This window comes from Rhamphochromis sp. 'chilingali' (assembly GCF_963969265.1).
Source record: "Rhamphochromis sp. 'chilingali' genome assembly, chromosome: 9".
NCBI lineage: Eukaryota > Metazoa > Chordata > Actinopteri > Cichliformes > Cichlidae > Rhamphochromis > Rhamphochromis sp. 'chilingali'.
In genome coordinates, this window is record NC_137936.1 from 14,224,946 (window position 1) to 14,248,890 (window position 23,945).

Genomic DNA, 23,945 nt, shown 5'->3' on the forward strand with positions numbered 1-23,945 from the left:
GCCGTCACCTACCCACGTGGAGCTAATAAAACTGCAGCTACCAATGGAATTTGTTAGCTCTTTATTCGATTACTTTGTATTGCATTTTATTGTATTACAGATGTTAATGCACATTTTAAAAAAAATCCCACCTGGCAATTTAACCTCACTCTTGCAATAATTAATCTTTTAAACTGAAGTCAAGCATATCATTAAAAACAAATGACGACATGCGTATTTCTGCATACTTGGTCTAAACAGTAACAGCCGTATCCTCAGCTTCAATGCATTGCCACACAGTTTGAGGACAAAAGATGTGCAAGAAAATACAAAAAAAATAAACACAACAGTGTCATCACAAAGTGGAACAGCTGCCTGCTCAACTGAAATGTAATTCGCTGTAGGTCTGAGGCACTCTCACTCATGTAGTGTACAAACTGTAATCTGCTTGCTTACTTTATATTTAGACTTGACAAAGTGGTAGTATTCTATTACAGCTTTCCATTCAAGGGGGTTTGCATTCACCCGTGTCAACTTTAACTTAAAAACACTCCATTAACAGTCACTGCAGATCAGGCAATACCTCACGAGCTACATCCAAATGAATGGAAACCACCTCTAAAGTAAAGCATTTTAAACATGTGTTGAATATATATTTGGTTTCTGAGCACATGTAGCTGCAATCTACACCCAAACACTCAAATCCATAAGACATTTTCAGCAGCACACAGTCATAAATTCTCTACAATCTTCTTAGAATAAAGGACAACACATTTAATTTAATGTTTTGGAGGGTTTAGGCATCACACATCTAATAAAGTTCAGTTTTATATCTGTACAGGTTCATAGCTGATGTCTGAGTTGTTGGGCCAATAGCTAAATATTATATTTTTGTGCTGCTGTAACACTGGTACACAGTAACAACAAGTTCAAAACAGTTCAAGGCATATGTTTTCCTGTTGTGGCATATTGATTGTAGTATAATACACAAACAGCAAAATATAACAGACACAGTCAGCAGTGCATTGATTGGGCTCCGCCTTTGAGTGCAGCAGAAGAAGAGAGAGCGGTCTCTTTATGTTTCAGTTTATTCAGTGGCTCATACACAGGCACTCCAGTTAACAAAGGCAACAGTCACTCAAGCCGGGAAAAACCTGGGAATATATGTGCTTGCCTTAGCTTGTGTATGTTTTGTGTGCGGGTTTGGCACTGCGTGTCTACAGTAGTGCATCCAGGTCCAGCTCTGGTAGAGGCTCCTTCCAATAGGAAAAACTACTGTAGTCAGGACAGTCAAGAACAGAGGATGTTCTGCCCTCAGCAGAAAGCAAAGGGAAGAAATGCTCCACCAACTCACTGAGGTGGCTGTACCTGCAAAACATGAAGGATTATAAAAACACAAATGAGAACACCATTAATATTTATATATGGAAGGTGAGGGGTCTAAAAAAAAATGTCCACATTAAAGATTACAGGCATGTTCTGAAAGCTGTGCTCCTGCGTGGAGAATTATCGTGTTAGTCATTTAAACTTCAATTATAGGTTTAAAAAAATATATAACATCTTAAATTGTTGATATTTCTTTTTTTTTTTTAAACAAGAGTGCTTAAAATCAGCTGTAATGTAAAATCAGATGTGTACTCCTTGTCATAAGCCAGAGAAATATCATCAGATGCATCATAACTCTAGTTCTTAAGCAGTCCATGGAAAAAGAGAGTATGTACTGAGAAAACTATCACACCGAAAGAGCAAAAAAATTGAAAAATAATTTAAGAAATGCCAAAGGATTTTTAACCACTGGACATCAATCCACAGATGGGTTATAACAACAAACCCAGATCACTGCTATACACAGATGTTTGGTTTTATTTACTTTTTAGCTTGTATTTTTTGTATTTTTAGCCTTGTTCTTTTTAGTTTAAGCTCCTCATCCCCTAAAGAGCATAAACTATGCTTTTTAACTATTGCTTGATTTGTATGGTCTAATAAAACATGTGTAAAGTGTCCTATATCTACACATTTTGTTTCCCTTTTAAAAAGAAAACAGTATTGCTTTTCAGCAATGTAATTTCCCATCACTTGTCTCCTGCATACTTACGAAGACTTGTTGCCTTTAGTCTTCTCCTGGATGAGCTCTCCTTTTGGGTTGACGGTAAATATCCTGGTTTCAGGCACTCCAACCTGCTTATAGGCATATGCATCCTGTAAAAGTCCAGGCAGCAACAGACAGGAGTTTAAGGTTAATCTTCTCTTAACCTCTGCAGCATTTATGTGCCCCAAACTGTGCCATTGGAGCACAAATCAATAATTATAAATCATTATCCAATGTTTTATTCATTTCCACAAGCAACACTTTATTACTATATTTCTCATAATTTAACTCTACATGTGTTGCAATGATATATAAACACAGTCTTGTGCCAGGGGTTAAAATAACTGCCAGACAAACAGCTTAATACCTGGGAAACTTCAAATAAATGGAAAACTTCAAATACACTTGATGGTTCGATGCACAGCTGTGGTAAAAGCAGCCCCGTAGCATTGCTTACATTAGTCCTGTTGCCGAAAGCTGCGTAGAAAGGCTGTCTGTGTGGGCTGAACAAGTCCCTGATGTCACCGAGGCAGGCGACTTTAAAGACCTCCGGCTTCTTCTCAATCACCTCTCTGCACACATGGTTTACAGTTAACTCATTCACTGCCAGCCATTGGCAGTGAATGAGTTAAACCCATTGACTCATTCACTGCCATTGACGGCTATAGACGTCAATGGCAGTGAATGAGTTAAAATACACATCCGTTCAACTGATTGTCCCTTTCGTACATTTTTTGTCTTTGGCAATAGCTGAGCATTGGCAATTTGGCCACTAGGGGTCAGCAGTACATTAAAATACAATTTTATTTTCATTTTTAAACAGCTTCATGCTACATCTCTTTTCTGTTTAACAGTTCAGTACGAATATGTGGTACCTGTGCAGTGCTGAAAAAAGGCTGCTGGGAGCCAGCAGTACGGGGCCCTTGGGCAGGACGGTACCTTTGTCATTGACCCACTGCAGATAGTCTTTGGTAATAGCAGCCATACCTATAGCTCGTGCTGAACAATACAGGAACTTGTAGCCATTTCTGCAAAGAAAGCGACAGTGATATTAATTTTTCACTTGAATGTGGGAACAATTTATCTACAGTGGTTAAAAATGTATTAGACTACAAGGCAATGTAAGGTTCATGTCACAGCTGCCCTATATTAACCTTATTGGTAATCTCCAAAATTATTTTTGTACGTTTCTGTAATGTTTAAACTACAGGTACGATATTAAATATCATAATATTCAATTTAACATACTCGTGTATTTTGTGATAGAGTTTGGCGATGCCTTTGTGCGTCCAGTCTTTTCCAAACTGAGGTAGGATATGACCGAGAGCGTCAGACCTGCAGGAGACCAAAAGAGAAGACTCAAAATGCAAAAGAATGAGGCTGATTAAAAAAAGAAAAACAGACAGATGGAGTCTGCTGTAAATCTTTCTGGGGAATAGTGTATATTAATTTGTGCCCATAGCTGTTTGTTAATCTAAGACACTATAATTTTGCATGAAATCGTGTTTGTTCTTACTTGGTGATGGTGCCGTCTATGTCAGATATGATCACACGATCGTCCCAGTTCCACAGGTAGATAGCAGCCTCACAGCGACAGGTGCCCTGGTATTGTGTGGTCACACTGAACACCACCTTGTTAGCTCCTTCATGCAAGTTTAAATGCTCCTGGGTATGGGGAGGACAGTTAAATACATCCTAACATAAACTGATTGTGATACATAAGAATTTATCGAGGTGCATGAACATTTGTGCAAATTTATCTCCTACTATTTGTTTAGACGTCAGACGTAATGATTTGCGGTACATCTGGCTGATAGACTGAGCCGTGTTGAGGGTTTCTGTTGAAAGACTGGAAGAAATGACAGCTGTTCGCCCAAGGCCCGCTGCCTCATCACTGTCCACATCATCCAATGTCGCTCTGAAGAAACAATATTAAAATGTCATGTCTAATTTGTTTGGCAATGGACTGTTTGCGAAGAGTTGGAGGCTGTTTTACAGACAACGACCCTTTGACTGCTTTGAGTCTATAAAAATGTTAAAAACTAGAGAACATGTACTGAAGCTTTGGATAGCTGTCAGCCACATTTAACATTTAACAACACAAAGAAAAAGCACTCGTCTTGTTGCTACAGTTTATAGATAGTTCTTTTAAAATTTGTGACTTGAGAATAAAATCTGATACTAGAAAGAGAAGGCCACAGAAGACAAAAACATTTTTTATGCCTAGCACAACAAAGACAACTCTGGAAGATATTTTTGCAACAATGATAGTTACTGTAATTAAAGGTGTCTTACTTTACTGTGGAAGAAACACTTGCCAGTGGCTCCTCTCGCTCCTCCTTTGAGTTTTTCTGCTGGGAAAAACAAAACAAACCAACCAACATTGGCATCATTTTATCCGAGCTGATGTTGGCTGAAAAGGCTGCGTCCTCACAAGATATTATGTTTAATTTCTGCAGGTCCAGTGTGTTTTCTTCTGGGTACACTGTCAAAACCTAATAAATAACGACTGTGATGAGTTCCTGAGCATCTACCTGGCTGCTGTCCATGTCTCTCCTTCTCCAGGAAAACCACCAGCGTCCAGATTTTTTGGGCATCTTGTCTTTCACCAGTCGCTCTATTGTACTCTATGGGGAAAAAAGACAACAAATATATTCCCCCTGTTGTGATTATCTTTTTATAAATAAAATATAAAAATTGTACCAGAATATAAAGGAAGCTTCTTTAGGTAACATTTTTGTGGTTTAGTTTTAATACAATAAAATACCTTTGGTAGGTTTTTCTGAAAGGACATCATTGACAAAACCATTGGAGCAGCCACTGCCCAGTTGTAATAGCTGTGAGAAAAGAAAGAAAAACAGCTGATGAAGAGTCATGGATATAAACCTGTTGGAGTAATAACATAGTGGTGGCTTTAGAAATACAGTGGGGCAAAAAAGTATTTAGTCAGCCACCGATTGTGCAAGTTCCCCCACCTAAAATGATGACAGAGGTCAGTAATTTGCACCAGAGGTACACTTCAACTGTGAGAGACAGAATGTGAAAAAAAAAATCCATGAATCCACATGGTAGGATTTGTAAAGAATTTATTCGTAAATCAGGGTGGAAAATAAGTATTTGGTCAATAACAAAAATACAACTCAATACTTTGTAACATAACCTTTGTTGGCAATAACAGAGGTCAAACGTTTACTATAGGTCTTTACCAGGTTTGCACACACAGTAGCTGGTATTTTGGCCCATTCCTCCATGCAGATCTTCTCGAGAGCAGTGATGTTTTGGGGCTGTCGCCGAGCAACACGGACTTTCAACTCCCGTCACAGATTTTCTATGGGGTTGAGGTCTGGAGACTGGCTAGGCCACTCCAGGACTTTCAAATGCTTCTTACGGAGCCACTCCTTTGTTGCCCGGGCGGTGTGTTTTGGATCATTGTCATGTTGGAAGACCCAGCCTCGTTTCATCTTCAAAGTTCTCACTGATGGAAGGAGGTTTTGGCTCAAAATCTCACGATACATGGCCCCATTCATTCTGTCCTTAACACGGATCAGTCGTCCTGTCCCCTTGGCAGAAAAACAGCCCCATAGCATGATGTTTCCACCCCCATGCTTCACAGTAGGTATGGTGTTCTTGGGATGCAACTCAGTATTCTTCTTCCTCCAAACACGACGAGTTGAGTTTATACCAAAAAGTTCTACTTTGGTTTCATCTGACCACATGACATTCTCCCAATCCTCTGCTGTATCATCCATGTGCTCTCTGGCAAACTTCAGACGGGCCTGGACATGCACTGGCTTCAGCAGCGGAACACGTCTGGCACTGCGGGATTTGATTCCCTGCCGTTGTAGTGTGTTACTGATGGTGACCTTTGTTACTTTGGTCCCAGCTCTCTGCAGGTCATTCACCAGGTCCCCCCGTGTGGTTCTGGGATCTTTGCTCACCGTTCTCATGATCATTTTGACCCCACGGGATGAGATCTTGCGTGGAGCCCCAGATCGAGGGAGATTATCAGTGGTCTTGTATGTCTTCCATTTTCTGATGATTGCTCCCACAGTTGATTTTTTCACACCAAGCTGCTTGCCTAGGGTTAGGGTTCACTCTTCCCAGTCTGGTGCAGGTCTACAATACTTTTCCTGGTGTCCTTCGAAAGCTCTTTGGTCTTGGCCATGGCGGAGTTTGGAGTCTGACTGTTTGAGGCTGTGGACAGGTGTCTTTTATACAGATGATGAGTTCAAACAGGTGCCATTCATACAGGTAACGAGTGGGGGACAGAAAAGCTTCTTACAGAAGACGTTACAGGTCTGTGAGAGCCAGAGATTTTCCTTGTTTGAGGTGACCAAATACTTATTTTCCACCCTGATTTACGAATAAATTCTTTACAAATCCTACCATGTGAATTCATGGATTTTTTTTTCCACATTCTGTCTCTCACAGTTGAAGTGTACCTCTGGTGCAAATTACTGACCTCTGTCATCATTTTAAGTGGGGGAACTTGCACAATCGGTGGCTGACTAAATACTTTTTTGCCCCACTGTACATTATTATATACTTTTTAGAATCATACTTGGAGTTTATGCAGATGACAAGACTTGGATCCTCAATGATTCCTGGATTCTTGGCAAAATCCTGATATGTCACAAGGTGCTCCATAAACTTTTCTGAAGTAAGAAGGAATGCAGGAAATACTTTAACTTCAGCGGCAGACACTCTGCAGGCATCAGCAGCAGTTTAACCACACTCACCTTTCGTGATCTTGCTGGTGTTGCCTTCTCGTCCGCAAAGGGACATGCTGACGTCCATGTTGTAGGAGGTGTTATCTGACAGATACTCGGTGCCACTGTCCATTGCCCCACTACCCACTGACTGAGGCGACTGGCTTCCTGAACGGGAGCCCTGCTCTGCCCCGTTCTGAAACGCTCCCTCTCCCTCACTTCAGGAAACACAGGGATTTTAGGTAATTTAACTACACCTAATCAATACTCGAGCACAACTGCTGGATGATTGTATGTTCTTTCAATTTCAAACATTAGTTTATCATTTTCAATGATGAAGATTGGAACAGCGAGCTCAGTTAAAATAACTAAGTAACCTTAATGTGACATCTCACCTTTTGGGGAAATAACGTGCGGCCACCTCCGGGTCCAGCGTGGTCAGATCATCCAGGTAAATATCTGTTGGTCCTAGGTGGTGATTACGTTTACCTGTGACCAGTTGATACATTAACACTGATACACTGTAGACTGAGTACAAAATGAGGATGGAGTAATACCTAAAACAGCAGGAATGCTTAAAGAAAGGCTTCACCTTTTATCTTATCCTGTTGCTCTGCTTTAGAAGATGCTGCCGATGCCTCTGCAGCGGGCAGGCTGACCCCAGTATCTGTCGCTCCTGCTGACCCCTCACTCCCTCTGGGTTCACCGTTCTCTTCCCCTCCCTCAGAGAAAGGATCGATTCCACTGTCACCCTCATTCACAGGAGGGCTACTGCTGTAACTCTGCTCACTTTGGTCAGGTAACGCTCCCTGATGTTGTGCATTAGAGGATTTTGGATTACTTGGACTTGTTTCTAGGTCCGTGTGGTCTTTAATGAGTTGTTTTTGTGCATTGCTTGGTGTGGCCGCTTTGACCACACTACTTTCATTTTCAGGGCTAACTGGGCTAACAACAGTCAGTGTGCTACCTTTGTTAGTAAGGGAATCGGTGCATTTACTGACTGAATTAGAAAACAAGTCTCTGTTGGGCTCCTGTTCCATTGCAGCCTCAGAAGCATGAGGCATATCCATCGATAAGGCACAAGACTTGAAGACGTCACTGGAGGCAGACATGGAAATGTGAGTGTTTTCTTTGGATAAAGCAATGGTTTGCTTGTTGCGCCCGTCTAAATCGAGCGCGTGAGTCAGAGGTTGCGGTTTCACCACAGTGACCCTGCCCACAGTCCCACAGCTAATCACAGGATCGTAGCTCATGTCAAAGGAGTCTTGTCTTTTAATGGCGCGGAAATGAAAATTGTCGGAAGAAGAACCACCCTGTGAATCCACAGCCGTCTTCTCTGGTTGACACAGCTACGAGAGGGAGAGCAGGATAAGAAATATGACACAGGCAGTCAGTAATGACAACACAGGTACGCAGAAGATAGTACACTTTTGCATGTGTAAGCATATGTTGCCCTACCGTGGGAAAGCCTCCCCAGTTCCACTGCATCTGAGGACCAGCTGACTCTTGAGTTTTAACCATGAGTTCAGAGTCGCTCTTAGGAGAAGACGAGCGACTGAAGAACACACTGCAGCAAAGTACAAAGACAGAGGAGAAGGATCATAATTGCAGAGACAGAAAAAAGTGATGATATAACAAGCCACTGATGCAAACAAATGAATATGATTAGTAAGTTAATAGACTTGTCTCACTTTTCTGAAGGTGACTGCTCTCCATCTGAATGTGGATGAGTCTCTCTGGTCTGGGTGGCCCCAGGATCCTCATTTGCCTCCTCAGACAATGAATAGTACACCGATTTACTTGAAAACACACACACACACACACACACACACACACACACACACACACACACACACACACACACACACACACACACACACACACAACATAAAATACTGTTTCATCTTAAACCATCATTACAGCTCCACTGTTGTTTTAGACAAATATTGGGCTACATTACTCCCTCGGGCCGCTTGCATTGACAGTTCTACTGAAATTCATCATCGCAGCTCTATGGAGTTTCCAGCTGCTTTGTGCTCATTATTTTGTTCTGGCAGGTTTGGTCCTGCACACAATGTTTAAAGATGGATGACACGTTTAAATTCCATATCAGGTTTAACAAAACATGCTAATGTCAAGCAACAATAAAACCTCCTTCAAGCATGCCGTCTTAAACCCACGATTAGAAACTTGCTACACAATGAATAATTGCATTTTTTTAACCTGTTTCGAGAGACAAAATAGAAACTACCAGATGCAGAATGAATCCATAGAGAAGAGAAGTGTTCAACAGTGATTTTGCCTCAAACAGTAAATTAACATTTAAGCTAATATGAGTCATCTTTCAGCTGAAGTTGGAGAAGTCTCTTTACCAAAAGAATCTCAAGGATTAACCTTTATAAGCCATAACCATAAGTTCTAACAGACTCAAATTTATATTTACAAAAAAAGGCATCTTAAAGAGTGAATTCTTCTGAAAGATATACCACATTTTATTTTATTTTTTTCTGATGACTTACCTGAGTTGCAATTTTGTGGCAAGCTCCTCTGAAGGAGTACAGTTTTGTTGAGCATGATCACTTTCTCTCTCATCCGATGAGGAGCTGACCTCTTCTTTGAGGTGAGATTCGGAGCGCATGCGTTTCCGCCGCCGTTTCTTCTTGCGGGAACAGGACCCGGTTAAGGAGGAGCCCTCAGTGGTCTCCTCCATTTCATCTAGGACCTCAAGAGGTATTGGCGAGGTGCACAGATGGGCTGGCACCTGAGACAGAAATAAATAAACAATCGAATAAACTTAAAATGAATATAAAAGACAGCAAACATAAAAAAAAAAACAACATAATTTGGCGGTCACCTCCATATTTTCATTTTCCTCCACAAAAAAAGCTTCTCCATTGTCACCTAGCTTCATGTGCAGATCCACAGATTCTCCATTTATCTCAATGTCCACCTATAGTCACAGTAAACAACGGGCTCATCACAGGGACAACAGGAAGTCAATCATGCTGAAATTGAAATGACACAAATATTCCAAAACACTAACAATTTTCTCCTTGGAGCGCAGCACGCCGAGCTTGCCGAAGCGGACGTGAAATGGGGAACACTGGAAAGACCCATCGGGCTGTCGCACTACGACGACATCAATCCCTCCTGTGAGGGTGGCGGGGTTGAGGCCGCGGTACAGCTCCTTTACCGTCACAAACACCGTCTCTGCTAGCTGGTTCACAATATTCATGGTTTGGGACTAACAAAAAGGAAAAAACAAAAAGGAAGAAGTGAGAACCAGGGAGACCATGTGTCACATCACACCAAAAAAATAAATAAAAAAGTGTCGACTCTGCAATTTGAATTGTCTGTGGTCTGCACTTTGACCCTTAATTCTTGTTTTGTTTAACATTTTCAGCAGCAAGTATAGCAGGCAAAAGCCAGTACAGTCATACGTCCTATAGGCATTAAAATAATTAAATGACAAAGATAAAATTCATATTCAACCTGTAATATATCATCCATATGCACATATGTTACATTGCTAGCTGATAAAAAACACGTAGTTAAATGTAAGTTAACTGTCGTAATTAACTGGGTAAAGTTTGCCAAGAAATGCCAAGGAGCGAAGACTGATTTTAGAGAAGCGACCGTCTGAGATGGGTTAAAAGGACACTTCCAAACAATTCCTATTCCATCATTCTTCAGTGTGAAAGATTATTCACAAGTGGAAAACAAAGAGAGTTGCCAGTCTTGCCAGAAGTGGGCATCCAAGGAAATCCCCCCAAAGGTCAGATCATGCAATGATCAGAGAAACTAAAAAAAAACCAATAGCTTCATTTTCATTTTCGCCACTTTCATTTCGGACTCTGCAGGGCTCTGTTAGCATGTTAAATATTAAGATTCATGACAGTACAGTTAGAAAAAGACTAAACAAGTATGAGTTGTTTGGAAGGGTTGCAAGAAGAAAGCCTCTTCTAGGCAAAAACAAACATGGCAGCACAAATTATGTTTGCAAAGTTGTATCTGAACAAGTGACAAAGCTTCTGGAACAATGTCCTTTGGACAGATTAGACCAAAGTGGAGATGTTTGCCTATAATGCACAGCACCATGTTTGGTGAAAACCAAACATAGCATATCAGCACAGACACCCTGACACCAACTGTCAACTGATTTTGGGCTTTCCTTGCAAACAGGATTTGGACACTTGGATTTGGATGACCATGAACTCCTCTGTGTACCAATATATTCCCATGTCAAATGAGCCCGAGCTCACCAAGAAATCTACAACAAAATGAAAAGAATCAATGGTGCAGTCAAAGCACAGAACTCAACCTGATGCTTAGGAGAGCGAAATTATTGCTGTAAAGAGGAGAGGGCCAAAACCTTTTCACAATGATGCGAGAAACTGATAAAGAACAGAAAATGATTACTTCAAGTCACTGGTACTAAACAGGGTTCAGTAAGCTACTGGATCATGGTGCATACGTAGCTTTACACACACTGCTTCTGCACTGCTGAATAAATAATGACACTGTGTTATATTTTATGTTTTGTTGTTGTTTATCTGAGGATGTATTTACCTCACTTTAAGCCCCAATAAAGACTTATATATTTCCCAAACCTTAGAACTGAAAGAGGGTTTACTTTCTTTTTATCATGACTGTAAGCAAATATCACGGTAACATTTCTATGTGTAGTCATGATGGTCACAAGTAAAAACCCATTATACGTGATTTAACAGGTTCTAACATATTTGAAAACAACAGGAAAGGAATCCAAACTTTGTCAAGATCTACTTAAACAGCTCTGACTTCGTTTCTGCCTCCATCAACATCGCTGTTTTGGGAAATTGGCTTCTGTGGGATCTGTAAACAGGACTTCTACCTGAATTGGTCTTACAAGCCCTAGTGATGTTAATACAGTACATCTTCAAAGAAAGACATCAAAGCCTGTTGACGTCTTTTTCCCCCTCGTTTTAATAGGTAATCCCTGAAGTGCCGTATTTGATTCTGTGGCAAAGTAATAACGTAATAAAACAAAGGGCAAAAGTCGCACTTGGGGAAAAAAAACTAAAGAAAATGCCTAGAGTTATCTAAGTTAATACAGCTTGTGATGCTTTAAATGTTAACTTAAAGTAAGAGAAATGGTCGAGATGTGTGAGGATCCATCCATAATATTATCAAAAATCCCCCCAAACAGACTTTTTCTATGATTTTAACACTAAGAAGCGAAAAAATAACAGACAAAAAAATCAACAGAACACCTATTTATCATGTAGCAAACCGCTACACCTGTCTATTACCCATCTAAATTTCACATTATGCTAATCTCATGTCTTACCCACAGAGAAGGATGCAGACGGCCCCTCAACACCAGGCTGTGTTTCCCGGATCTCCTGTCTGCCATACGGCACCGCAAGAATCACTTTTCCAACAGCAGAAACTAAGAAACTTTGTTAAGACACTTTACCTCCATGTCCACCTGAGCAACCTGTCAGCTATGATCCCCCAGAGTGCTCGCCTTTCTCTTGAGGTCGCTAACCGCCCCACATTTGTCAGGCTACATTATTTTAACTGTGCAGCTACAAAAGTGTGAACAGTCGATTAGAACTAGCTAAGTGGAATCAGAACCTCCGCTTCTACCACTAATCATCAGCGATGACAGCAATCAAGTCCTCTCAGTTCTGAAGTTGAAAGCAAAAATATGGCAATCTGTGAGAGAGTCCCAGTATATTCACTCACACTATTGCTTCCTCTATCTTATACAATTTTCACAAGCGCACACTAAAACACACACACTGAATTCATACTTCCCCACTAGCTGTGCACATGACAGCCAGACCAGCACTTTCTAAAAGGGTCGGACAGGCTATTCACAGACGCGTGGCATAAAACCGCTCACGCGCGTGAACTGCTCGGCCACACAGTTTCTGGGAATGACCACAGCTCTCTGGCCCATCAGAGATGAGGGCACTCTCCAGCAGCCATGCTCTGACAGCACTGGAAAGCCCTTCACAATCCTAGCTCACTTTGGAAGAACTCAAGCAAACGACTTGCAAATCTGAATGGAAAACCCTGCCTGTTCTCCCTATGGAGGGAAAGAGGTAGGCCTAAGGGAAAAAAGATGACTCTCCACCGTATGAGAATGTGTTCTAATATGTGCTACGCCCATCTTTGCACATTTTGTTTTCTGGAGGGTAGGTTTTGTACAAGTTAATATCTCAAAACTGAAACTGCCATCACATAGTGAGGAAAAAGGTTAAAGGTGCTATACATGGGTCAAATACCTGATCTGCAATTCACAGTGCTTCTTATTCATTCATAAGCTTCCTATACTCATCCCTTAAGTGAAAGACTATATATTTCAAAGAATCACTGTCGTTAATGCCTAATTACTGAGGAATAACTTACCTTTAAGTAAATGTCATCTATCATCACGACCACTGATTCCATTCACAGAAACTGTCATCAGTTCATAAAACCCCATGGTTAGTTTAATGTCTTAGTTTGTTTGTCCATCAGTCCAAAAATGCAGATTACTTACTTTAAAGTCAACAAATTCTCACACTTGCAAAACCACAGCCGTTCACAAATGATTTCATCAGTTTTCCATCAGTTTGTTCTTTCTTTTGCTTTTACTGACCTTTGCTACCTCTAAGGCGCAGACATCGAAGTTGCCTCACCCTATCGCACATTAGCCTAACACATGTGTCATCTTTTCTATTCAGCGTTGCATAAAAAAATGCTGTGAAAGATCCATTACGTCAGATTTTATGATTGCATAATATTAGCACCATCCGAGATTCGCTCAAATCAGTCACCCACGGGGAACATTAACATATTACGCAAATAGTTGAATGCTTTCGACCGCGAGTTACTTTTGTAAACCAACAAACGATTTTAAAGTTTGTATTACTGACTTGTGTATATATTTAGTTAGATGGAGGTACACCCCTAAGTCAAACAACTTCCGCAAAGGTGTCTGGTACAGTCCAGCCAATAGCCACTCAAACTATTGAGAAAACACGTTTCCTCACACTTCAAACGCGCTAAAAATAAAAGGACCTTACACGTACTCTTAGCCTTACTGTGAAGTACTTCACCCACCTTCACTTAACTTGACCGGGAATTTAGCGCTGAACCATCTTTAGGACTTATCTTGTGAAGCGATGTGTCTCAGTTTCACAGCACAAAACAGTTTTACAAACTCACTAAATAACTCTGCTCCACTGGCTGTTTGACATCTTCTTTGACAGCTACGTGTATTACAGAGGCTTCATTCCTTCTCACTTCTTTAGAAGTAAGGTTTTAAAGGCAGTAGCTTACCCTTCGTGTTGCCTTTTAGATTGACAAGCCATCCATCCATCCTTCTTCCTGCACAAGTGCGCCTGCGCATGCACGACCCCAAGCCAACAAACAGCCAATGAGAAAGCTGGAAAAGAAAACATGACCCGCCTCCAATTTTGAATAGTAAACAAAGGCATCAGCGTTGGATGTATTCACTGGGGATTTCAGTTGTCAGTGTAATAATAAATGAACATTTATTGTATGTACAGTAATTTATCAAAGCGATGGAATCTGTAAATAGTCTTTTGTTATCTTGCTGCTTAATGGCAAACGTTGATTTTAGATATTGATTGACAAAAACTCGAAAATCAGTCTCACAAAGTGTCAAAGCCTTGGAAACTGCACAAATTTTGACCCGAATCCATTATGAAATGTTACGTTTATATAGTTAGTGATAATAAATCATCTGAGCAGTTGCAGGAAAAGGTCTAAAGCTATGTAGCCTAAATACTTCTCTTAAGGTTCACATAACTGCTACTTTCCTGAAGTTAAGGACCTGAAAAGTACAGGATTGAAAAGATTATGCCGGTAATATGTTATATATATATATATATATATATATATATATATATATATATATATATATATAGATAGATAGATAGATAGATATACATATTTTTAAGCATATGCTGGGGATAATTTCCAACCCTCTACCGATAAGCAGCTAAGAAAAAGGACAGATGACTGTTTCAAAAGTTATATTTTAAGATAAACTACAATTAATTAATTAACTTTAATGTTTGTTATTGACATCTTCATAAATGTACAATGTGAATCAACACAATTCATACGTGGCTTTTTAACATTTCAGAGATCATGACTAGACTGGTCCAGCAGAGGACATCGATGGACCTGCACTGAGATTCATTAACCTGCCTCACTTTGCCTGAAATCATTCATATCTTCAAGCTTTACAATGATCAGTCTGTAATTTTTATCCTAAATACAGAAGTTAATACCTTATATACACAGATTAAAACTTAAAAGATTACAAAAACAAATGAAAGTAGATTATGTTATGTTGATAAATTCCCCAAAGTAGATAATACATGTAAATGCAGAATATTGTTATTTTAGTAACACTTGGTAGCACTACCCTACTAAGCCCCTTTTTGTATTATATTCCACTTTTTAAATAGCATTCTATTGTATTATATTTTGATTATTACTTTAATTTACTTTGGTTTTCTGAGCCCTTTAATTTTGTGTAATTTATAGATTATTGAACTATTTTGTTTGAGTTGTTTTGTAATTTATGGAGCTATTCTACTTCATTTTAAGTTAGGTTGTGCTTAATATTTTGTCTGCTGTTACTTTTATATTAGCCAATCTGATTGTATCACAGAACTTCATTTTCACTGCAACAACACTGAAAGGACAAACAATCCTTTAAAACTTTGAAATGTTAAACCCACATTAATCGAAAAAGCATAAAAATATAATGCATTATGCAACACCAAACAAGAAACAATAAGATGTTACACACAGACAAAATATATTTCTCTGACAACAACCTGATAGAAACTGACAAAAAGTGAGGAAAAGGGGTTGTCAGACTAGTCTTCATAGCAAGCATTGTTCATGGACAGGATGGGTAGGCGACCACAAAACAGACGTTGCCTTAATGACATCATTCAAGGTGTTTCTTTTGCAGTCAGGCCTCTGTGGTGACCAGCCACACTGCCTATTTAAGGAAACCCACGGTCTTGCGAAAGAAACACTCCTTTCCCAAACGGCTCTGCAACTGCTCACAACTCTCTTTCCTTGTGCTTCCACCGCTCCACCATGCAGAGCCTCTAAATGTTTAGGCCCTTTTCTCTAAATAAGGCAGCCTTATCGTAGTTCCTGTCATTTCTCCCTTTTCCCCCAAACATCCCGAGCAGCGTCTGTGGCAGTAGCAAGCTGTAGCCTGTGCATTCTTTTGCCTTGTATGGAGAAATGGCCTGGCCTGGGATGTCTTTGTGCAGGACAGGCCAGTCTCTCCATTGGCTCGGATAGAAAGGGGAGGGACCCACTGGGAGTCTGACTCTTTGAGCAAACTTTTCAGTGCCTGCTTCTCTTCCCACTGCTGTTTCGGGGCCAGACAAAAGGAGTTTGAAGTACTCCCAAACATTTCTACTTGAAGGAAAGGTGAGAATAAAAGCTGTTTTTAAGCCTGGATTGAACAAATAGACAATACATAGCTTTAGAGCTGTTGTTTGGTGGGCCACAAGTGAATTTGATGTGTAGATTTTTGGGTACAATGCTCATCTGTCAGTGGCGAGGGTGAAAGTGAGGATACAGTTACAGGGAGCTGCTGAAATGGGAAACAAGGAAGGAGCAGTAGGAAATTTTCATCCCTTGATAAAGACAGGGAGAAACTTGAAGATGTTATTTATCTCAGAGTCTGAATTTGTGCATAAACTGTATGGATGTGTGCTTACTTCCATGTCATCACCAAGGCACATTAAACAGGGGAATTTCTGAATGCAGCTGACCCGTTTAGAGCCGTGTCATTCACACTGTCTTACACACACACACACACTCCTCTGATGATGTCTTTTTATAGGCGATGAGATTTCTCTTCACTCTGTTTGCTTTTGGAATTCCTGACCGTTGGCCTCTTGGTCTGCGCTTCAGTAATATTGACCTGCACGACCTGATATAAGGCTGTGGGATGACAGCCTGAATGTTTGATGATAGCAGAGTGTGAGCGTGGGTGTCTGTCCTCGTTGGCCAGAGGGACAGAGAAGCTTTGTCACTCCTCGGTGGATAAAAGGGTCCATGGAGGAGCCGAGGCAGCCGGAGAACAAATACAATTGTTAACACAAGCTGAGCTGAGGCACGTCAGCCAAACGCTTACGTTGCTGTCAAAAATACTTGTTTTTTCAGCTTCTTTATGAATCATTGTTGATTCACTCTGTGGAGAATGCGGGAGTTTTTAGCTGTTGCTACAGCACCAGATACAGAGGGACTTGAAACCAGGTTCTGTCTTATTGCAGCTTAAAAATGTGAGCTATGACATAATCTCACTCTCACAGAGTCTGTCAGAAGTTTACATGGATCTCATTTCAAAGCGATATCGATGTAGAGATACATACCAGTGAGCCTCTCTCATTACACTGCAAGAATTCTATCAGTGAGGCCAAACAAGACTCCACAATACAGATAACTAATTTCCACTACATACCTCACATTGGACTGTTTACGCTTGAGCCACTTCATTTGAGACTTAAGCAAAGTGTCTGCATAATCCAAGCGTTTTGTGTTGTGTGAGGACTTTACCATCTAGGCAGGAGGGAGACGCTGTAATCAGGCGGAGGAATTCCTCTGTTCCTGAAACCATCAAGTAGAGCTATACACTGTTTTGTTTCCAGCTTCCTCAACGACTGAGAGATGGAGAATGGGAAGGCTTTGGGCCAATTGCACACCTTCCAGATTGCTTCATTTTTCTGGCACACAATGGGACTGAACCAGCCAAACAGTAGCCAAATGAAAGGAAGGATTAATCCAACATGTGTCTGTGATGAAAGAGGGAATGAGAGTGTGTGTGTCTCTGCTTCACTTGGCACACAGTTGTATAAACACCCTTCCTGTACCATTTTTAGCGGGAACCCAAGCATGCAGATCCATATCTGGATTTTTATGTCTTTATGTAAATGTTAGCCATTTGGAAACTTGGGGCAGAGCCTAGGTCGGACATCCTGATTTGCATTGGCAATAAAAATTCAAATTCTATCACAGTGCATTCATCTGTATAGAAATCAACACAAGAAGAACCTTTTTATATTTAGTTTTAAAAAGATAAAGGACCAGTTAGATAGGCAAACCTGTCTTCACATGCTTTTCGGTGAAGCCTTTTATGAATCATGCTGGCAAAATGCACAGGAGACGCAGAAATTTAAGACTAGCCCAGCCCTTTAAATACGATGACACTGTTACAGAGGCATTACCTTTTGTGAAAATGGAGCAGTGAAGAATGCACGTAGCCATTAAAGCATGCAATTAAATAAAGGGATTATAGTTCATTTTGTCTCAAAAACAAAAAACCAAACAAACACTGAATTGTGTTCACCTTTTCTGCACAGAGTTGTTAAGTACACACATTTAAACCAATGCTAAAGCAGTTTGGCCAACTTATCGACAGATTCATGTGAGGAGAAACTAAAAAAAGCTTTTCATATTATCTGAGCAGTTAAACAAAACTTGCTGTCTGCTGTGGAAATATGCACAGCCTACTGTATTTTTTTATTTATTTATTTATTTATTTTTGATGACTGAGAGCCGATATAGAGAACCAGCACATGCTGAAAGAACAAACAGTGTGTCTGTGCGTTGCTGATTGACCGTTACTGTACTGCTTTTCTATTTTCGTAATCATTGTTAGGTAGCATTTCTTGACACAAGATGTATTAGTCAGTGTTTGGGAAGTTTATTCTAGTATGATGTCTAGAACAGAAGAGTTGAAAATAAACAGAAATGCTCCCTTGCTATTGTTCTAATCACTCTAATAGAATCACATGACGCTGATGAAGAAAAGACGCGATGCTACATTCTGTCTGTTTTCTCAGGCTGCACAAGTTGCAATGAGCTGTCACTGACTCACTCTTGTATTTCACATCCTGTGATGAAACGTGTCTAATCTTATGGGAGCAGTCTCTTCCAGGGTGGCAATGGTCTGATCTATAAGGCACAAGTCACCAAAAGGTTTGATGGATATAAAAATTATGTAAATTATAGGCACATTATGTGGAGTTTGACACCATTATCCACATCATCATTAAACCATAAGAGAATTGGCATTATGTACATTAGGTGGTGTGTGTGGGGGTTGGTTTGTCATTTCTTTTCCTTTCTTTTTTTCAGCTTGCCCCCATGCTGGTAAATTTCTTTCTCTCACTTCCCCTAGAGAGGGAATCGCAGTCTCGCTAAATGTCAGGTGCTGAGATGAGTGTGAAAATGACATGTCTTCACAGTACAAGCAGCAGCTAACTCAATCTCCTTCCAGAATTAAACCTGCCACTCGTGTCAGGGTCTGCAGGGATTTTCCATTTGTCTGCGCATGTGAGTGTGTTCAATTGTTTGATTGTGTTGGAGCCAACGTGCAATAGGATGCGGAGAATAGAGGGACAGGCAGGTTTGTGCAGGAAAAGAGTAGATAAATGTGGTCGAGTCCCAAAGAAGTACGACATCTTGAGCTGGGTAACTAAGGTGATGTTACTACCGCGTGTCATTAATTCACAATTCATTCGCTGTGTAAAAAAAAAAAAAAGAAAAAAAAAGACTGCTCTCTCTTTGTATAATGTCTTTGGGGGTTACAACGCTTTTATCTAATTTACGAATATGTGCACAGGTCCAGATCCAGACGCCACCATGTCGAGCAAACGTGCCAAGGGAAAGACCACCAAGAAGCGCCCGCAGAGAGCCACCTCCAATGTCTTTGCTATGTTTGATCAGTCTCAGATTCAGGAGTTTAAAGAGGCGTTCAACATGATCGACCAGAACAGAGATGGTTTCATCGACAAGGAAGATCTGCATGACATGTTGGCCTCTCTGGGTAAACAGTGTTACATTTATAGACGTGACAAAATATATACTACTAAACAGGTCACATTTTACTTGTAAGAGGAACTTCCCTTAGGAATTGAGGGCATTGTTTTTTCCACATTATAAAACTGGAGGATTAGCAAAACTGCAGTTCTGGTGATTGCCAGAGATGATGGTGATGATGGTGATGATGTTGTCAGGGTTATTTCTGTTTTCCAAGTTTAGGCAGGGAGATCAGAAAGAGAGTGAAAAATTAGGGAATCAGAAAAATGTTTTCCAAGTGTGTGGAAGTTCAGCGCCAAAGTACTGGAACAGCCCTTTTAATACATATATATTAAGATATAAGACTGAGGCTTTAGCTAGTCAAATGTGCCTTTTTAATTAAAAAATAAATATGTTAAATAATCCCAAAATGAAGTGTAACATAGTAACTGTAACAGAGATCAAATACTTAAAACTGGTTCTAAATGCATTAGTTCTGACACAGTTTTGGTTACTGCAGTGTGATCGAGTCCAGTGCTTCGTCAAAAGAAATCAAATAGTAGCTGCACACTTTGCACTGCAGTACAGAACCAGTGCAAATGAGATGCATGGTAATCTGGGATCAGTCCATACTCTGTTAAGTTTAATAAGAAGTGCAAGTATGACAAGGTTGCCAACTGTACTATATTCAGAGATGGGCAGTAACGCGTTACTGTAATCCGATTACTTTTTTCAAGTAACGAGTAAAGTAAGGGATTACTATTGCAAAAACGGTAATTAGATTACCGTTACTTTCCCGTAGGAACGCTGCGTTACTGCGTTACTAAAACCCTGAATCTTTTTGCGAGAATGTCTCATGACAGTGACGTAAGCGAGTGCGACGTTCGTGGCAACAGCTGTGTGCAGATCAACAATGGATCAAATATCAAGTGCAGGAGAGAGTATGAGCGTGCAGCGTTTAAAGCGTGGAAGTACTGACCTTACTTTGAGTTTGATTCCATAAAAAGTGACAAAAACATTAGTGTCCATCGTGCGTGGGAAGAAAACTTCTTTTTACAGCGAAAACAACCCCTAAACTTCCAAGCAAGCACCGAGTGCGCTATGACGTAATGGGAAACTTACAGAGAAACTCGCGGATTCTTCCACTGACCGCTGCGGCACACCTGCACCAGGGCAAACCTCCGCCTACCCTACTCCTGCTTTACAGGTGAAAATAGAGCAAAAGGACCGCTAGTCTTTGACTTTATTTATTTTCTGCTGTGTTTTACTTGCATCTATTTGAAAGACTGAGTGTAAACACAAAAAATATTTTATTTTATGTGCCGGAATGTGCAGAAAATAGGTTTAAATGTTAAACTAATTTATTCAAGTCAGAGAATGTTGCATATAATTAAATGTTTTCTTGATGCATGAAGTTAAATACGGAGCCCCGCAGGGGACATGGGAGAAAAAAAATTAAGACGGACTTTTGCGAGATCCCGAGTTAGTTTTGCGAGATCTCGCAAAACTTTTAGCCGCATTCTTCGGATGGCGGCTCGAAGCCGACCGGGAGGTTGAGGCACGATGTGCCGGGAAAGCGGTGTTCCTCCCGGCTGTAGTAGGTCTCGACCTCCCGTTAAATTTTAAAAAGAGACTTTTCCATTTGATTACATTTTATATGATGGATTATGTAGAAAAAGTAGAATTGGGCTGAAAGATCTATCGCTTTATCACCTATTCAGGTTGTAAATTGTGTTTTTAAAAAGTAACTAAGTAATTAATTACTTTTGAAAATAAGTAATCAGTAAAGTAACGGGATTACTTGTTTGGAGAAGTAATCAGTAATTAGTTACTGATTACTTTTTTCAAGTAACTTGACCAACACTGACTATATTAAAGACACTTTTGCGATTTTAGTCAATATACTTGTTAAATAGGATTTGCAACAGAAAGGAGATTCACATGGCTGAAAGTTGAATCAAATAATATACAGAAAACGTTGATTTTTAGAGGGGTGTTGAGGTGGAAGTCATTACCACTTCAAATTGTACATAAGAGTACGAAAGAATACTTGAAATATTTATTAAAACAGGATTACCAAAAGCAGGAAAATGTGCAATTAAAATGGATCTTGGGTTGAGTATGTAAGGACCACAACAAGAATAGCAAAGACCTGTGATTCCAGGTAAACTAACTATAAGTGACACTTAAATGTTCATCCACACTTGCTGGTTTGGGCCGATTATTTCTTATTATCAGACAACAAGATGTTAATTCCTAGATGAGCGATGGATGCATGTGACGATATTCTTCCTCAGGTAAGAACCCTTCTGATGAATATCTGGAGGGGATGATGAGCGAAGCACCAGGGCCCATTAACTTCACCATGTTCCTTACCATGTTTGGAGAGAGGCTCAATGGAACAGACCCCGAGGATGTCATCCGCAATGCCTTTGCCTGCTTTGATGAGGAGGGATCTGGTGGGTCAATACGCATCTTGTACACACACGCACAAATCCCGTTTCACTCTGCCAGGGCTCGGATCATTAACTCCCCTCTCAATTCTCCACGTCCAAGGTGTGATCCACGAGGACCATTTGAGAGAGCTGCTGACCACCATGGGTGACCGCTTCACAGATGAAGAAGTGGACGAGCTATTTCGGGAGGCTCCCATCGACAAGAAGGGCAACTTCAACTATGCAGAGTTCACCCGCATCCTCAAACATGGCGCCAAAGACAAGGATGACGAGTAGAGGGAGAAAATGACTGCCTCTGGCCTCCCCCCTGCACACATGCTGCACCACAAATCCATCTGTAGCTCCTGTCTTTGTCAATCTTGCAGATTTGAAAGGAATTCATGTAGGACTGAAGTATATCTTTTATAAAATGGCAGAAATAAATTATTGTACATTTAAATACCTACATGTTTAACAAGGGTGGCATGTCTGAAGTAATTTGAGATCCACTTTTTTGTTTTTTACATTTAAACATCATTCCAGATGTTGCACCTGTCTTCATCCATATTGACTGCAGTTTTTCTGGCCTTTGTAGACAACATGATTGGATTTTGGAGATGCATTAAGCAGATCTGTGTATTTGTGCAGAGGCCATTTGACGTACTTCATACAATACCAGCCATGTTTACCTCTTCCTGCCAGTTAGCTACCACACCTGCGCAACTTGTCTCCTTTTCTGTCTAATATATATCCTTGTATGATGAAAACAGATTAAAGAAAAAAAAAAAACCTGACCTTTCATCATTTTTATTTGGTTTAGACAATCAAATGTGGTGCAAATATTTCCTGTAGTTGAAATGGTCACTAGGAATGGCAGTCAAAAGTGAGATCATCCTCCCGTCAGCTGGTTGTGTGTATTTGTTAAAGGATCGGGTATGTCTGTGTTGTTGAAGGAATTCAGTTTCGAAATTTCTCAGGCAAATAAAGTGAGTGGAGAGTGTGTTCGGCGTATTTTTAAAATGTTGCACCATGCCTGCATTCAAACATTTCTAGCATTTCATGACAGCGCTTTTTTTCCTACAAAGCTGCAGTACAGTATTGTGCTTTACATAACTGCCAGATACTTAAATTGAGCTGGAATGCAACCAATAAATATTTACTTACAGCTACTTCATGTTGCAGCGTTAACTAAATAAGTACATATTCACTAACACACATTTACTGACATGAATGGTTTTTGGTTGTTTTGTGTCTTTATCAGGGGTTTAAAGAGAATGGACCAGTTTTTAATAAATTTGATTAAAATGTAACACTTTTTTTCTCTGCTTGTTAGGCTGAGCCTTTGAGGTAGGACAGAAAGAAACATTGGATTCATTTTGAGAAATATGACATCCCAGCTATGTTTACATGACTTGCATATGAACAGAAACAAATATGCATGAGCTGTTGTATGTTGCAACCCCCCCACCCACCCCACCCCTTTCTAGTTGCTTAAATTTTTAAATCTCATATCATAGACCAGAAGAAATCTAGGTGTCGGGTTGCTATTATAACATCTGGACAGTAAAATAAAGATTTTCCTCAACAGCAAATCAATTTGTCCCATTAAATTGGTCCAATTGTAATAAAACTTCTTGCCTCTGTATATAAAGACAAGTGCCACCATAAACCCTACAGAATCATATTTTTACTCGTTTAGATTAAACACATATCTGGGAGTACATGTGCGCGCACACACACACACACACACACACAGTAGTAGATGGGCTAAAATAAACATGCTATTTGAAAGCTGTTTCAAATAGATATTTTGTCATTTAAATTTTGTAATTTGCTAAAAGTAAAAAAAAGAATGCTTCCTGTTTTGTTTTTTTTGTTTGTTTTTTTAAA

At 40.1% G+C, this 23,945-nt stretch overlaps 2 protein-coding genes across 5 annotated transcripts; one reads left to right on the forward strand and one right to left on the reverse strand.

Moving 5' to 3' along the window:
• Window positions 1–44: 44 nt before the first annotated feature.
• Window positions 45–14,168, reverse strand: LOC308401921 (phosphatidate phosphatase LPIN2). Of its 4 annotated transcripts, none has more exons than XM_080890381.1 (20): window positions 14,092–14,168; window positions 9,821–10,021; window positions 9,632–9,727; window positions 9,297–9,538; window positions 8,469–8,576; window positions 8,236–8,344; window positions 7,370–8,126; window positions 7,173–7,266; window positions 6,808–6,995; window positions 6,630–6,723; window positions 4,836–4,905; window positions 4,603–4,695; window positions 4,364–4,422; window positions 3,836–3,986; window positions 3,585–3,733; window positions 3,317–3,403; window positions 2,944–3,096; window positions 2,526–2,640; window positions 2,075–2,178; window positions 45–1,347 (listed from the first exon to the last, which is right to left on the reverse strand). In XM_080890381.1, the coding sequence occupies exons 2-20, from the start codon at window positions 10,010–10,012 to the stop codon at window positions 1,197–1,199; spliced, it is 3,012 nt and encodes a 1,003-aa protein (XP_080746507.1). In that variant the 5' UTR covers window positions 10,013–10,021; window positions 14,092–14,168; the 3' UTR covers window positions 45–1,196. The 4 variants fall into 4 exon arrangements, with proteins under 4 accessions (XP_080746507.1, XP_080746508.1, XP_080746509.1 ...); XM_080890382.1 differs by having other exon boundaries at window positions 13,978–14,143; XM_080890383.1 differs by having other exon boundaries at window positions 4,364–4,419; window positions 13,873–14,143.
• A 1,918-nt stretch (window positions 14,169–16,086) lies between these two features.
• On the forward strand, window positions 16,087–23,055 carry myl9b (myosin, light chain 9b, regulatory). Its single transcript, XM_080891360.1, has 4 exons — window positions 16,087–16,242; window positions 19,445–19,648; window positions 21,918–22,079; window positions 22,177–23,055. The coding sequence occupies exons 2-4, from the start codon at window positions 19,465–19,467 to the stop codon at window positions 22,350–22,352; spliced, it is 522 nt and encodes a 173-aa protein (XP_080747486.1). The 5' UTR covers window positions 16,087–16,242; window positions 19,445–19,464; the 3' UTR covers window positions 22,353–23,055.
• Window positions 23,056–23,945: the final 890 nt, after the last annotated feature.